The 17,880-nt window shown below is 46.0% G+C and overlaps 1 protein-coding gene across 1 annotated transcript in view; it reads right to left on the bottom strand.

Annotated features, from left to right (window-relative positions):
• RIMKLA (ribosomal modification protein rimK like family member A) overlaps nt 1–14,406 on the bottom strand; it is a 157,702-nt gene extending 143,296 nt beyond the window's left edge. Inside the window, exon 1 of the mRNA XM_088453963.1 lies at nt 14,244–14,406. Coding sequence (XP_088310089.1) covers nt 14,244–14,406 — 163 coding nt within the window. The remainder of the gene's footprint in view (nt 1–14,243) is intronic.
• Between the last annotated feature and the right edge of the window lie 3,474 nt (nt 14,407–17,880).

Raw genomic sequence — 17,880 nt, 5'->3', positions numbered from 1 at the left:
GGACAATCAAAAAGTTTAACTCAATACTTAGCAATTACAGAGGTCAAACGTTTCATGTAGTTCTTGACCAGGTCTGCACACATTGCTGCAGGTATTTTGGCCCACTCTTCAATGCAGATCTTCTCTAGATGTATCCTGTTTTGGGGCTGTCGCCGGGCAACACAGACTTTCAACTCCCTCCACAGATTTTCTATTGGGTTGAGGTCTGGAGACTGGCTAGGCCAATCCAGGACCTTGAAATGCTTCTTACGGAGCCACTCCTTAGTTGCCTGGGCGGTGTTTGGGGTCATTGTCATGCTGGAAGACTCAGCCATGTTGCATCTTCAATGCTCTTACTGAGGGAAGGAGGTTTTTCCCCAAAATGTCACGATACATGGCCCCATTCATCCTCTCCGTAATACGGATCAGTTGTCCTCTCTTTGCAGAAAAGCATCCCCAAAGAATGATACTTCCACCCCCATGCTTCACAGTGGGTATGGTGTTTTTGGTTTGCCACTCATCATTCTTCTCCCTCCAAACACGGCATGTGGAGTTTATACCAAAAAGTTCTATTTTGGTCTCATCTGACCACATGACATGCTCCCAGTCCTCCTCTGGATCATCCAGATGGTCACGGGCAAACTTTAGACGGGCCTGGACATGTGCTGGCTTAAGCAGGGGGACCTTTCGGGCGATGCAGGATTTGAATCCATGACAACGTAGTGTGTTACTAATGGTAACCTTTGTGACTGTGGTCCCAGCTCTCTTGAGGTCATTGACCAGGTCCCCCCGTGTAGTTCTGGGCTGATCCCTCACCGTTCTCAAGATCATTGATACCCCATGAGGTGAGATCTTGCATGGAGCACCTGGTCGAGGGAGATTGTCAGTGATCTTGTATTTGTTCCATTTTTTTATAATTGCGCTAACAGTTGATCTCTTCTCACCAAGCTGCTTGCCTATTGTCGAGTAGCTCATCCCAGCCTTGTGCAGGTCTACAATTTTGTCCCTGGTGTCCTTAGACAGCTCTCTGGTCTTGGCCATGGTGGAGAGGTTGCAGTCTGACTGTTTGAGGTTGTGGACAGGTGTCTTTTATACAGTTAACCAGTTCAAACAGGTGCCATTAATACAGGTAACGAGTGGAGGATAGATGAGCTTCCTAAAGATTAAGTAACAGGTCTGTGAAAGCCAGATTTCTTTCTGGTTGGTAGGTGTCCAAATATTTATTTTCCGCAAGAATATACAAATATATTGTTTAAAAATCATACAATGTGATTTCCGGAATTTTTTGTTCTGATTCTATCTCTCACAGTTAAAGTGTACCTATGATGGAAATTACAGACCTCTCTCATCTTTTAAAGTGCAACAACCTGCACAATCGGTGGCTGGCCAAATACTTTTTTGCCCCACTGTATAAACCTGAGGGTTCATGTGGGCATTATACAAAGGTGCAGTAGTATATAGTGCAGGAAATTTTGGTGAGTTTCAATTAGGGATCTGCGGAAAAGGTAGACGGGAGGCAGTGCCTCACCTGTCATACACTTATTACTCCAGAGTCTTCACTATAAAAATGATTAGAATAATACAAAGACGATATTTGTAATATTTTCTTTAAATTTTTCTTATAATTGTTATAGTAAAAACTGTGGAGCTTACCTAAGTATGACAGGAAAGGCTCTGCCTCAGCTGACCGCACGTCACTGGGGCATAGAGGACTGTGGCTGCTACTGATTCCGGCTGCTTCTGGGGCCCGACCCTCCCTTTGCACCCAGTTACTCTGCCATCAGCTTCTCACCAGTGTGCTGATGCAGAGCACATCTCTGTCACTGTCTCTGCTTATTGTGACTACAATTTTACCCACTCACACATGTCTCCTGCAAGGAGCATAACTACCAGGCTGATTAATTAGTGAATCATATATATGAAATGTTATATGCAATTAGGATTATGGAGACTATATATATTTTTTTTTAAGATAGCTGCACCCAGGGATTGGTGACCCGATCAGCTGATCTGTGCTTTCAGCTGAGGTGCAGTGAAAGTCCCAGCTGACTGCACAGATCAGCTAACTGGGTCAGAGAAGGAGCTCACCGATCCCGGGGTGCAGGTAAACTAAAAATGTTTTATATAGTCTTCTTAATCATGTTTATTTACTATAACAAACATCTATTTTCTTTATGCATGCAACCAGTGTCCTATTCAACACAAGCTGCATGCTCGTCTCCACACTTTGCACTGCCTTACTGGCCATGTGCAGAGTGTGCCCCTTTCACTTTTGTAAAAGCCCGATGCTGACATATTTTGCCGGGACAGAGCTTTTCTCTCAAACTCTGTCCCATGATGCAAATTTAAAACATTCTTGAGATATTTTCAAATACTGCAATGCGAGTTTAGTCGACATTATCGCATCACAACCGCATTTTATTTGTGGATTGTGATAAATATGCATGTTAGCCAGAAAGAGGCTTCACAGAGTTTAAAACATTCTTCCCACTAGAACAACAACTTATAAAGGTCATAAGCCATCCTAGTTATTTAAGTAAAGAGCAGGGCTATTGTTCTTCACCTTGTCACAAGAATCCATGGACACTTTCCCCAGGTAAAAGGGGCTGTAAGCACATTTTATAAGGCATGTAATGTTTGTTGCTTTCTGATTTGAATCTCCAGGAGACATAAATTACTTGGTAAATTTATGGCAAATAGAAAATTATTGAATCATCTGTAGAGTGCTTGATATGTCTGTACTATTAGCCTGAGCAGCATCAGCCCACCTTCTAGGACCTTACTGATGGACTACTGATAAAGGAGTGGTGGAGCTAGGTGCACTCCGACAGTAGTTACCATAGTTACGCCCTGTATACCTGTATGTACATACTTTATTAACATAAAACTATAACCAAAAATAAAAAATGCATGAAACCTTATAAAAATGCTATGGGTAACTACAAAATAACAAATAACAGTGAGAGTCACATGGTGGAACATGCTGGCCCCATGTGCACTTCCCGCTGACAGCCATTAATGATAAAAATGACAACATCCACATTAACCCACCCTGGGCCACCTTTCTCAGTGCACATAATTATCTAAACATTTGCCTACCACTGCTGTTTGTCCAATTTACAACAACAGCTGAAGCATGTGCTTGGCCACCATTGCTACTAAATACAGTACATTCAAAAATCAAAATCAGGCAGCCTAAACAGAAAAGAGAGACTCTAAATTAAACACATAGGGCTAAATGTAATAGGGTCAGTTTTTTTTTAAATGTGCGAGTATACAGCTACTGTATACTCGCACATTTTTAGAACTCAACCTATGTAATAGGGTACGAGAGCATGCAAGTTTCTCACTGCAACTCGCACTACAACTCGCACTGCCAAAACTCGCATCAAAATGTTTTCCCATGGAAAACATACAACACGGCCAATGTAACAGAATTCAAGTTTTTAACTTGCACATATTACTTAAAACTCGCAAATAAAATAGACCTGCTTCAGGCTAGCGAGTATAGCCTGAGCAGGTGCGAGTTACACAGAGGCGTGCACAGATCAGTGAGATCTGTGCACGCTTTTGTGTTTAAAAAAAGCTATTAAAATGATAAAATAAAATAAAAAATTACGTGGAGTCCCCCCTAAAACCACAATCAGCACTGGACTTATCTGAACTGGTCCTGGTTGTGAAAATCTGGGAGAAAAGATGTAGGGAGCAAAATGAGTAGGGGTCCCCCCGTATTATCCACAACCAGCACCAGGCTCTTTCTAGTGGGGATGTAATGCATCCGCTTCTCTCAGCCAATGAGTGGTTCTGACTTCAATTTTGAAAACCACTTAGTTACTAAAGGTTACTGGAGAAGGGGACAGACCGGCACAAGGGACATTATAAGTATGTAGTGTGAGTGCAGGTGAGTGTGTGTGAGTGAATGAGTGAGTGTATGTGTAATAAAATAATAAAACATTCAGTGTCTGTGTCCTGTCGGTTTTTTAATATTTCTTTTGCAGGTGAAATAATAGAAGCACCATTTGGCTCTTAATACCCCGCATGCTGGTACTTCTGGTTCCTCAAGTACCAGCATGCAGGGGAGGCCTGCTGGAACCTCTAGTTATACTGTAAAGGACAATATTATTTAGTCTATTTTTTGACACAATCAGCCCGGCACCCACCACCCAGGGGTGCAGGGGATAGCCCCGGGCTATCAGGCCAGGGGTGCCCTGGAGAGGGGGAACACCTTCATTGGGGGGTCCCCACTTCCCCAGGGATTCCCGGCCTGGGCTGACTAGCATGGGGTTATAATGCTTTGGCTGGGGGACCCCGTGAAGCGGGTCCCATGGCTGTGGCATTACAACCCCACCAGAAAGAGTCCGGTGCTGGTTGCGTATAATACGGGAGACCCCTACTTATTTTGTCCCCTGTACTTCCACAACCAAGACTGGCTCACTGAGCCTGGTGCTGATTGGGCTTTTAGAGGGGGGCCCCACGCCTTATTTAAATTTTTTTTTACTGTTTAAATTGTTGTGCTGCAGGGTGCAAGTGCCACAGGCACCTATTATTTTTACTCGCACCCTCCTGAGGTGGGCAGCAGAAATCTGGCCAAAGTAAGTGCCAAAACTAAAAGCGTTGTTCGCACTGGTATAGTGTTTTTTTATTTATTAATTAAAAAGGACACCGCGCACCGTAGGCGTGCTCTTAAAAGGAGGGGCGTGGTCTCAAAAGAAAGGGACATGACAACACAATAGTATTCCCAATTCAAATTACGCCACACAGTAGCACAATCTTGATTCACATTACACCACAAAGTAGTGTCCCTTATTCATGTATGACACACAGCAGTGCCCCCTTTACACAATGCCCACAGCAGTAGTGCCCCTTACACATAATGCCCACAGCAGTAGTGGTGCCCCTTATGCAGTGCCCCCAGGAGTGATGCCCCCCACAGTAGTACCCCCAATAGTAATGTCCCCTGAGTAATGCCCCCAGTAGTAGTGCCCTCAGAAGTTATGCCCCCTAGAGTGAAGCCACTTACACACAAAAAGACAAACCATACTTACCTTAAGCCCCGCTCCTGCGTCTGCTGCCTCCGGTCCTCCTGACTGCTCCTCTGAACTTTGGGAGAGACATCATGACGTCTCTCCCGTAGTGCACTACAAACTGCGGGAGCCGGAGCTCAGGAGTGAGTTCCAGCCTCCAGCTGCCACTGCGGGGAGGGAGCCAGGCGCCCGCTGGTAACAAAATCTCAGCAGGTGCCCGGCAAATGGAGCGTCCCTGTGGAGCCTGGCTGAGGTGGGTCGGAGGAGACAGAACTGTTTCAGTCTCCAAACAGAAGTGATGGAACGCTGTTCCGCCCCGTTCCGACCCACTTTAACCCCTGCCTGCGGCACTCGAGTCCACCAGCCCAGCAATTTAATTTCGCTTGTCGCTTTAGACAGGGGCTGTGGGTGTCAGAATACATTTGAATTTCCATCTCCAAAAGAGAAACCGTTGGAAGGTAAGTGTAAGTGTATAGGTGATTTCACCAGGAAGATCTGCTTTTTATGCTGGCATGAGGCTTCTGTCAATCTGCTACAGGAAGATTGTATTGGCAAATACATCTCTAAATAAAAGAAAGCTCCTACAACCATTTTATTCTTCATTCATAATTAACTTAGATGTGACAGCTCTACAACCAGAACATTGGCAATGTTGTAAGATCCTTGTTGCAACAGTATCTCTTAAAGGACTATTTACAGATATGAACCACGGTAAATCACATTGTCCAATCTTAATATGACATGCCACTCCACTCTGTTAAAAGTAAAGTATCACCTTCCTACGCCATTAGACAGCTGAAGCTCATCTCACATCTTTATGTCCCAAATCAAAAAGTGGTGACTGCAGTCCATTAAGCTGCTGTGATATAACTTTTCCTGTCTCTGGGTGGAATTCACCAATCAATAGTGAGTTTCTGAAGAGCAAGTTTGTAAGCATGTGAGACACTTATGTCATCCACTTGGTACAAAGGGGTGATGAAAGAATAACGGACATATTTAATAAACTATAAACCCATTACTTATTTCAGGTATGTTTTTCAACTCAGTAACACACAGGCCCTCATTCAGAGGTGGTCGCAAGAAGTGATCGCTCTCTGAATGAGGGCGGCTGCTTGATTTTTTTAAGTGCGGCCTCCTGGTCGCTAGCTAAGCTGTGGGTTACCACCCACAGCTTAGCGACCGACCAGGGTGATCAAGACCATCGCGACCATCGGGGCTTGCGACGAGACCCTAAGGTTGGGTCTCGGCAACCGCAAGCCCCAGGGAGCTTCCTGCTCTGATCGAGCAGGAAGCTCCCCACTGACATCACTGCTGATGCCAGTGTGGCCGCCCACAAAACGGCAGGCGTTCCTTAAGGAACGCCTCCGTTTGTGAAACCACCCCCCAGCCCCTCCTACAAAACGGGCCGAGCTGTCGATCAACATTGACAGCTGGCACTTTTATTGTGAGCTTCGGAGCGAGAGAGTTTCTCTCTCGCTCCGACGCTTGCGCACGCGCAGTGCGGCCGCTGCGTGTGCGCAGGGCCTTAACATCAACACGGTTGCGAGCGCTCAGCGCTTGCGACCGGGGCTGAATGAGACCACCAGTCTTTGATAAATATTAATGTTAAATGTTATCTGTCCTTGCTCCTTGACAACCCCAAGAATTTTCTAATAAGGCATTTCAATCTGCCACAAATTTATATCCAACTAGGAAAATCTAGATGCATGCCGAGGCGCTCTGAGCTGCAGCTAAGAACACTGCCAAAGAGAATGATTGTATTATAAACACTCCTCACAATGGACTATTTCTAAATCACTGTGATAATTGCTTTAGCATGTTGATAAGTAGATATAATGTAGTTTCAGTTAAGTGCAAGCTAAATGTTGGTTCTAACCTAATCTTCTTTGCAATTTTAACAGAAAGAAAAACATAAAATTAGTTATTGTATATGTGCGACTAATATGTTTGGTAATACAGTTATTATGTACAGAATATATTTTGTATATGCTTCTGGATGGCATTATACATATCCTGGAAAACATATGTAAGAAATGCATGAAAAATGGAATGATGGAGTCAATAACACTGCTCAATTTAATGCGAATTGAATAATAATAATTGAATTCAGCACGCTGCCATGTCAGAGAATGCCCATTCACGTGCCTTGAACATGGTGTTCAGTCGTGTGAACCGACATTCTCCGACATAAGTGCCCAGCGCGATGCTGTTTCTGATGCGCTTAGGGCAGAAAACAGCATCGCATCAGCAATTTTGTCGGATTTCTGCTCGCACCCCCGGAGGGGTGCAATAAGAAATCCTTCAGTTGGACTTAACAGCGTGCTGAATTGAATAGCACCGAGAGCTCCTTCCCGGCGCTATTCAATTCGCGTTGAATTAAAATTAAATTGAGCCCAATGACTGTCTTTTGAATGTCATTGTGTTGGTACTTGTACAATATGCAGGCTAAGTGCAAAAGATGCTGGTACTCACCTTAATTTACATGACTTATTGTAGCTTCAAAATTCTGGACAAGACACTTATTTTATTTGTTCCTTACAGATGTGTCCTGACACGTTTGCTGCGCCATAAAGCCCCTCTCAGGGTGCCAGGTCCCGTGAGATTTTTCTAGCACCGGGCCTCCTTTTTTTTTTTTATGAAAATGTATCTAAGTCGCAATGTGATGCGACTACAACTCACCAGCAGACTGTGCTAATTAATATGATATGTGACATCTGTGTGCAACTCAGTCTCTGAATCTGCATACGAAGTGCTACAATGTAGCGGCCACAGCTTTTTACCAAGTTCCGTTGTGCTTCATATACAAATTCAGGTGCGCACAAATATACAAGTGTCACATATCAAATTAAACAGCACTGTCTGCTGGTGCGTTCTAGTCACATTGCATTGCGAATTAGATGCATTTCAGCAAAAAAAGACGCCCGACACTAGCAGTTGTACAATACCTGGTGGCTCACTCATGCCAGGAAAGTCACGCTGGCGTATTGAGGCTAGCTGTATGAGAACACATCCGTACATGATTTCATCGCATTCTTCCGATTTTTGTAACTATTCAAAATGATAAAAAAACTATATAAAAAAGGTGACGGTACTGAGGACCTGATTCAGCAGCGGACGGATTTGCTATCGCAGCTGCTAACATGGTAACAGCTGCAATAGCACTAATATGGTAATACTTGCATTACTGATCCGAGCTGCGTCCAAAAATGGATAATCTGTGTTACCATCGTCCGGCTGAGTGACCATGGGGTCACTCAAGCCGACCACCGCATAAGCACAAAAGAGGCCAGAGAATCTCCGTCAGCTGACTGGAGATCCTGGCCTCTTCAATTTCCCCCAACGGTGGCGACACTCCTCTGTTTTGGGAAAAGGAGGTCGTCAATGCTCACTCCCTGCCCAGAAATGGCAGCAGACTGTCAATCAAGCAGTACGGGTCCTACGCATGTGCAGATTCTCGATAATCGGGTATCTGCTATCAGCAGTGCATGCTGAATCAGGCCCTTGGGCCCTGAGTCCCACTGAGTACTAGAAGGGTAAAAAGGGGGGGGTTAGGATTAGGGAGTCTAGCGGAGTTTGGGTTAGGTTTGGGGGGGGGATTGGGGTTAGGCACTCCTGGGGGGGGAGGGTTAGGCACCCCCAGTGAGAGATTACGGTTAGGCAGCCCCCGGAGGGTTAGGTTTAGGGAGCGGTAAGAGGGGGTTAGGATTAGGCACCCCCGGGGGGAGGTTAGAGTTAGGCACTAGGGGGGAGGTTAGGGTACTTACCTGCCCCAGTCAGGATCTTCATCCTGTCAGGCATCCGCTGTCGGCATTTGAACTGGCGGCTAAACAGCCTCCGGGATTGCAATACCATTCCAACACATGGCCTACCAATTATTATTTTTTATCGCTATCTTCAAATGCGACATGCAATGAGTAACTGAATTGCAGGTACAGCTCTGCAATTTTACATTTCCCCTTTGAGATAGATCCTCCATTCTCTGACTGCCCATAAATTTGTCTCTAAAGTGTTCTCCTGTTTGTTGGGTGGAGAGGCTAGTGACTCATTATGAAGCCTCTGTGATACATGGGAATCTAAATTGGGTATACTGAGGGATGGGGTTTGGTCTATTGTTTTGAGTAAGCCGCTGCGTCAGCAAGATTCCAACAAATTCAGAAGTTTATCCTTCATAGGGTTTGCTGGACTACTCCAGTTAGACTGGCAAAACTAGGGAGGAGAGCAAATACTAATTAGTCTAAGGGGGAGATTGAATTAGCCGCAGTAAATTAGTGCACGCTAATTGATCCCCTGGGGCTATCCAATTAACCCGAAGTCAGTCCAGCAATAACTATTATCTGGGATTTTCTTTCGAGACCTCAGCAAGGTTCGAAAAAACATCTGCGATAACTATCCCGTTTTCGTGGTCGCTGCACTTTTTGGGCAAAAATAACGGGATCTAATTGAAGTGACCGAAAAAATTGCGATAACATTCAAAACATTGCAAAAAAAGTGATGGGAGGGATCTGATTGGATCCCTCTCAGTGGGAGCATTCCGGTAAGAACCCCATAGGCCTCTATTGGGTAACACCACCTGAAGATGGCGTTACCCACTGGGATGAGGCACCGGTATGCGCTTTGTACATATGGGGTATGAAGTAAACCCTGAAAGCTATGTTTTCGGGGGGGGTTTACCGCAGATGGTGTAATGGTTAGCGTTACTGCCTCACAGCACTGAGGTCATGGGTTTGATTCCCACTATGGCCCTAACTGTGTGGAGTTTGTATATTCTCCCTGTGCTTGCGTGGGTTTCCTCCGGGTACTCCGGTTTCCTCCCACACTCCAAAAATATACTGGTAGGTTAATTGGCTCCCAACAAAATTGACCATACTGTGTATGTTTGTGAGCATGTGGTAGGGAATATAGATTGTAAGCTCCACTGGGGCAGGGACTGATGTGAATGGTAAGATATTCTCTGTACAGCGCTGTGGAATATGTGTGCGCTATATAAATAACTGGTAATAATAATAATAATAATTTTCCCCTTTAGTACATCCCAGCCTTAGTTGCCTGTGAGATTACAAGCGTAATTAACTAAGCTATGATGTATTGCACAATTACTGTCTGGGTTTACATAAAAATTTGTAATATATCTGTGTCAATGTCAACCAGGGGTGCCAGAATGGGGGGCAAGGGGTAGTCTCGCCAGCCCCCCAAACATTTGAGAGGGGCGCACGTCTGATCTAGGATGGAGGAGCAAGGGAGGGGTAGACAGTCAGTTTAAAAGACCACACATTACACCTCCTCCGTGCAGTGCAGGCAGGGGCGTAGAGAGCCACGCGGGGCCCCGGTAAAGAGGGGGTGTGGCCTAATTTCAGAAGGCGTGGTCACGCTCCCTTGAAAAAAAATTAAGGCCTTCATTCAGAGCCACTCGCTATTTGCGGTCGTTCGTTCTAAAACAAGGGGTGGCTATTCAAATGAACCGTTCGCTGTTTGCGGTCTGTTCACGCCTCTAGGTCTGAACGAGCGAACAAAACTTGCGTTCGTTTTTTGGAAAAATACGCCCCCTGGCCGCTCGCATCCTACGTCATGTCCGCTATTTATTAGATTAATTGAGTACATCGACCAGGGTATGAACTGCTCGCTATTCTTGTGGTTGGTTTTTGCTACCACAATTTTGCGAGCAGTTCTGGCTATAAAAGAACCCAGTGACGTGGTCAATGACGCTGCTGTTTTAAATATGCACACCCATAAAACGCCCGTTTTGACCTTTAAGCACGCCTGCGTTCTGATCTCCACGCCCCGTTTTCAAGCACCTTCCCCTGTTACCACCCACATACCCCTCTTTCTGTCACTCAAATTATCAGGCATTCGTTATTTTGCGAGCACATGAATTTCGGCCGCACTGAGTGGTTCGCGCATGCGTATAACAATCCGTACGCATGCGCAGTTGGGCAAACATCGCTCGGAGCGAACGAGCAGCCACTTGCGTCCGGCTCTGAATCAGGGCCTAAGAGTTTTGCGCCGGGGAGGGGGCGCTGTGAGCCCCTCAGCCCGGCGCAAAGCCAGTGGGGGGCGCGATCAGTGTGATCGCTCCCCCCTTCAGGCATAGGAGATTGCTGTGGCTGCTACTTAGCAGCCGCAAGCAATCTCCCGCTGCAGCCCAGCACACGCTGTGTGCTGGGCTGCTGCAGAGGGAGGGAGGAAGTGAGGGGGGGGGCGGCGCCGGGCCTCTCTGGAAGCCCGGGCCCGGGTAAACTGTGCCCTCCCCCCCCCTCTCGGCGCCCGAGTGCAGGGGCTGCACAGCCTATTCCTATAATACACAGCCCCAGGGGCGTAACTGGAATTTTGCATAGCAAAATTTAAAAGGGGCCCCCCAACTCAGGTCTCAACCAGAGTGTATACATATATATAAAGGTATATATGTGTGCATCACTCACTCCACTCACCCTGTAGCACCTCACTCCCTTCACGTTGGGGACGATCTGGCCGGCAGTGGGGGGAGGAAGTGGCGGGCCTGGGTGTATTCAGCGTCAGCAGCGGGATTCGGGAGTGTGTCTGTCTGTGACTGTCTGAGTTCTGCCTGCAGGAGCGGGGAGACTATGTTAGGGTCGGGACTAATGGTGGGTACACACTGGGCGATTAAAGTAGACGACTGAATGATAACGATATCGTTATCGTTCACTCGTCCACTTTATCGTCCATTTTTATCACAAAAATGATGAACGATAATGACGACGCGCGCTCCCGCGGGTCGTTCGTCATCATCGTTCATCGGGTTAACATGCAGGCCAACCTGACGATGTCGTCAGGTTGCTGCATGTTGGGGAATGGGGGGAAGAGAGCCCGGCGCTGAACGATATCGTTAATGATATCGTTCAGCGGGTGTGTTGAATGTCATGAACGACATTGAGCACAGCCTGCCAGGGACACAGTAGATGATATCGCTCAGGGAGCATATCGTCTAGTGTGTACGCACCATCAGGCTGGCACTGGGGGAGAGAGGGTGTGGGTTGTACTCACCGGCGTCAGCAAAAGTGAGTGTGTGTCCGGTGTATGGTTTGGCCAACCCGGGCTTCTGCACTGCTTCATCATGACGTCATCATCTCGCGAGTCTTTGAGATCTTGCCGCTAGCGGCTCTGGCTCTCCTCAGTACGGGACTCCCGGTGAGACCCAGAGGATTAAATAAAACTTTTATTAAAATAATAAAAATTATACTGACCTAATCTTTATTTAAAAAAATGAAAAAAAAGTACAGATTGCTTGTTGGAACTCGCCCCCCCCCCCACCCCCAAGTGGCGGGCCCCATAGCAACTGCATACTCTGTAATTATGCCACTGCACAGCCCCTGCCTCCTGCTCCACCAGTGCTGCTGCCAACTCCACCCTGGTGGTCCCACCCTCCTCTTCTTCTGTGGTGATGCCCTCTTTTTTCCTCTGTGTTACCGCCCCCACTTCCCCCTCTTCTCGGTCGTTCTGCCCCCAGTCCACACAAGGCAGGAACAACAGTCTTGGCTTAGGCTGGTTACACTCTGGAACGGGCGATATATAGCGTAGGTGCATCAGCCGGTGTGTACCAGCGATATGTCTGTGAGCGCCACCGGTGAGAGACATATCGCGTCGGCTGTGCAGCACATCCGATGGCCGATATATATCTGCAGATATATCAGCACATGGTGCTGTATGTATGGGAGGTCAGCCTCCCGCCCGTACACCTGCTGCAGAGGCCGCAGGTGACTGACATCACAACTGGGCGGGCACATGTAAATGCCCTCCCAGTTATGATGTCAGCCACAACACATCGTGCCGATGATTGCTAAGTGTGTATGCACTTATCAATCATCAGATAAGACGGCAAATCGGCCAGCTGGGCAATCCATTGTCCTAGTGTGTACCCAGCTTTAGACCCGGTTTCCCGGTTGTTCTGCAGTTGCTAAAAACAACACACAGGCTCTCATTAGCTGCTGCAATAGGACAGAGAAGACCAGGAGCATCACTGTGACAACAGTCCAGATAGACTATAATCAGACCCAGCAACAGGTATGTTGAAAGGGTGGAGAGGTGGGAGTATTATAAAAGTATTATTGCCCCCAATGATTTTATTTAGAAATAATATTATCCATTTAATATAAAGTTTTAAAATGTATTATTAATTCCACACCCCAAATAAATAAATATTTGTGCCCCATAAAAATTTGTATTAATTGTTTTGGACCCTTAATTGTTAGTGACAATTAAATACATAATGTGCCTTTTCTTATGTTCTGGCCGGACAGATGCCTCAACGAGCACGTAGTTTGTGCAATCTCTCCGTCCACAGGCAACTCTAGTGTTTTTATTTCATGCAATTTACACTCGAAGCACTATGAGAAATTGGGTTATTGATTTGTAGCCTTGTTTGAAAATAGAGGTTTTCTGGCAATTTTTGCCTTTGCATTTTTTTTTTTTGCGTTGGCTGTCAAAACTAGTTTACTTTTGACTGAATACAAAACATCATAATATGTAAAAGATAACTTCTAAAGAGTATACACTCTTAAGGCGCATACACACTGGACGATATTTCTGAATGATTTGAATGATAACTTCATCTTTGAACGATATATCATTCAAATTGTCCAGAGTGTATGCACTAAGTGATGAACGCTGTGTGCTCCCGCGGGTCGCTAGCTATATCCCCAGTCGTCTGTACATGCAGCTCAATATGTGGATATAGTTAACGATGCCATGCTGCATGGCCCTGCTTCCCCCCCGCGCAAGCGCTGTCATTGCTGGCAAGTGTGTTGGCACTTATCGATACCGGCACCCCCTCCGCTGCTGCTCAATACATACACACATCCTCCAGTGTGTATGCAGCTTTAGAAATAGATTTAAAAAAAATCTAACTACATAATAAACATACAACATATTCAATTATTGCTGACCTGAGAGAGTCTAGTAAAGTATAGTAAATCAGTATCAGTCAATGCAGCAAAATTAGTGGTTGCTGAAGAACCTCATGGCCAGCAGCACTCTTTTTTTTTTTTTTTTACAAAGTTAACACTGATCATAACAGTTGGATTTATGCATGTCTTAGTCAGCTGACTTGCAGGCTGACTTTGTATTAAATGATTTTTTGCTCCAGTTTGCAGGGTAAAGACCTATTTAGTTGCAAACAGACATTTTTGAAGAGTTCACCTCTGTGCCAAGATGTCCTCTCCTGCATGGTCTCAAGGGTCTAGAAGGGAGATACCCCACTGCTGTACAGATAAAACTTATATATCTTACCCAGCTTGCCATCAATGACAGTGAGGGCAATCTGATCCATTAGCACCAAAGTGAAGCACACCTCCCGATCACTGCAACGCTGCCTCAGAGCCTCCAAGATACACATCTGTGGGTAATCTTCCAGGATATTTCTGTCTGTTAAGAGCCACAGCTTGGAGCACATGGTGACGGCGGATAAAAGCAACCAAGTGCAAATAATAAAAAAAAGCAAAATGCAAGAATGTGCAGAAATAGCTGGCCAAGGTCAGTGCTTTCCAAGCCCAAGGTCTGTGTGCAGGCAGCGAATAACTGTTCTACTTGCTCTGTAATAAAAAAGCAGCTGCATTAAACCAGTATCCTGCAGCCATGCGCCATAAATAGGGGACTGTAACCATCTACTCTACAACAACATAACACACAGCACCATGCAATATGCAGTGCACAAACCCCTTGATGCAATCAATAGGGGCGGGCCTTGTAAAAATCCATGGCAAATTCCATTCATTTTAGCTGGGGTTGTAAATCACACCTGCACATTTGTCTTCAGTTTCATTTGCTTGGTCTATTTTTTTTTTCTTTGTGTCAGTCTGATTATTTACACTTCACGGATCACCGTCCGCACAATAAATAGCAGATGGATGATGTGTCTCTGGATCCTGTTACCTGCAGCGCTGAATAGAGACGTAGCAGGGAGAGGGTTATTGCGCTAATGATGATGTGCGGCTCACTGACTACGCCTACAAATGTCCGGGCCCAGGGAGGCGATAGCCAATCATATTGTGGGTTCTCTGTCTCGAGACTCGGCATGACACCAATGGCAGCGCTCGGAGGCTGGTGAGGGAACTGGGGAAGCTGGCTGGGTACCAGTAGTGACTCTTTAATGGACAGAGATCTGTGGCTGGGACACAGCTGTTTCTACTGTGCTATGCTGTGTATTGGCATCTTAGTTGCACTGCAGACATGACACTGTGATCCATTTCATGGCTTACTTATTTTTGATTAAGTTTAGTTGACAGATTGAATTCATTGGAGTTAATTTATTGGCATAAAATAGCTTTTTGCATCTATGGCTAATGTTTAATATTAATCACTTAAAATAAGCAGATTGTTATAGTTAATAAAGTTTTATTCCTACATATATATTTATATACCATTGAAATAAATTAAAACAAAGTTTACATGTTAAAGATAAAAAAAATCCTGCAAACTTATTCATATACCAGTGAAATAAGATAAAAAGTTTAAATGTATGTGTTAAAGAAAAGAATATAATAACTTAAAAGCAAGGTGTTCCAATGCTACATAGGTGGCGTTTGTTCAGTATTTCTCTTTCATGTAATATTAATTTGAACATTGTGTTGTATTTTCTAATAAAATAATTTTCATATATTGGTTGAACATAAGTCACTTACTAGAATTAATTAGCTTCATGTGTAGCCGTAATTTGGAACTGGTTTTATACCAACTCTGCCTTGTGCTTGGCCTGCCATTGTGAAGGCTGCATTCCAAGGATACAGGTGTCATTTGAAGGATACAGAGTTTATACTGGATTTGGTCTGGATTTTGCCCCACTCTCTAACTTCTTTAATACTACAAGTTCTCAAACATTACAAACCCTGCATGCTACTACTCCTCAATTTCAGCCTCCAACCAGGGCCGTTTCTAGGGGCTGGGGCTCCCAGTGCGAACAGACAAAATGCGCTCCCCCCTTGCGCCGACAGAAAGGGGCATGGTCTCACAGTAATGGGTGTGGTTTCACAATAAGGGTCATGGACTCAAATGAAATAGACTACCTTATGAATAAATTACATTAACATAACCATAGGATTAGGGACAGTAAAACCAACTGCTGTTATCCTGTTTCCTGTTCTAAGGCACACCATCAGTCCCGACCCCCCCACTATAGAAAAAACCACATCGCTCCCCCACAGAGGATATAACATTGCACCCCCACATAAGAAATAACATTGCTCCCCCACAGTCTGAAGACCTGTCCTCCTCAGTATATTCACCTTCCATCATATAGAGAGCCATTTTGTTGTACTAAAACAAATTGGCTATATATGATGGAGAGTGAATATACTGAGGAGGACAGGTCTTCAGACATGTTTATTACAAAATGGCAGAGCTTAGGAGAGTGGTAGCAGGATCCGGAGTGTACTTCTTGGGACAGAATGAAGGAGCCGGGTCATCAGGGGCACAGGTCCAGCAGGCTGTCCGACGACAGGCACGGAGCTTGACACTTGGAACTTGAGATTCAGTTGGTGGGCACCGGAGCGTTCCTGTGCAGAGTGCCGATCCTCCTCCTACAGCCTGCTAGGGATCGAGGCTGTCATGACGCTGCCGCATCATGCGGTGGGTGGGGCCAGGAGAGACCGCCGGAGGTGGGACCAAGCGGCGAGTGCAGGGCAGCAGTCATTGCTGCCACTGCGACTCGTCTGTGTGAGTCTGACTGACAGGGCCAAGGCAGAGCGCCCCATGTAATTGCACGGGTCGCCCGCCCCTAGAAACGGCCCTGACTCCAACAACTTCACCTGGTAAGTTGACACATTGTTGTTTAACATTATTCCTGCATTCTGTCTTCACACATTTTTAAGTATGGCATCTCTGTTATTAATTCATTTTCCGTTGTACTATTATGTGCCATATACTGACTGCTTTGCTCTCCATACTGCAGCATCATGGACTCCCTACTCTACCATCCCTCCCCTGTCCCCTTTCTTCCCAATCCCACTTTCCCAGTATCTCCACCCACTTCAACCTACTGTACTTTTTCTTTTCTCTGCGATTTCCCACTGCATTTTACACTTCCATAAACTACTCATCCGGCCCACTGTAACCTATGTAGCACACACCCAAGATGACTGGCTCACCTGGTACTTTTAAGGGCAGGATGAATTATCCGATTAACTATTTATGCAGTGGGTAATGTCACGCTTTAAACACTTAAAACCACTTTATTACCTCCTGTCCAGGATAGCACAGAGGTCCGCTCATGCTGCACATCACTCCCGGCTGGTGCAGAGGTAAGTCTGTGCTGCTCCTGCCCCGTCTGCTCAGTATCCTGTCACTGAGCATGAAGATGGCTCTCCGCAGTTCCTTGCTCACAGCGTGTCTCCCCAGCATGGTGGGAGACAAGCTGCAAGCCAGAGGTTCCTCCAAGACCACAGTATGGGTGCAGCCATGTTGGACTCCTGACGCTCTTCCTCCACTCAGAACGCTGCTCCCAGACCAGCTGATCACAGCATCCAATTCCTGGGAATCCACCCCTGTAAATTCCATTTCTTGACTGGCCCACATTGCCAGTACATCATCGCTTCTCACTGAAGTTACAGCTCTGTGCTGAGCTCTCAGGTACTCAGTATCTGAACAGACCCAGGGCCTGATTCAGAGCCGCTCGCAAAAAGCGAGCGCTCGCTCTGAAACAGGGCGTGTGTTTTGGTTTTTTTGCTGCCTCTTGGCCGCTCGCACAGCTGTGGGTTACCACCCACGGCTTATGCGAGCGGCTATGATGATGGTCGCGATGGTCAAGACCATCGCGACCCTCGTGCTTGCAATGAGACCCTTGCGGTAGGGTCTCGTTGCCGTAAGTCCAAGTGGACTACCTGCACTATTAGAGCAGGAAGTCCACTTACTCGCTAGTGATGTCAGTAGGGCC

The sequence above is a fragment of the Taudactylus pleione genome, unplaced genomic scaffold (genome assembly GCF_031769625.1).
Source record: "Taudactylus pleione unplaced genomic scaffold, aTauple2 ptg000604l, whole genome shotgun sequence".
Taxonomy (NCBI): domain Eukaryota; kingdom Metazoa; phylum Chordata; class Amphibia; order Anura; family Myobatrachidae; genus Taudactylus; species Taudactylus pleione.
Note: the sequence above shows the minus strand (reverse complement) of the source record. Positions and strands in the feature narration are given on the sequence as shown.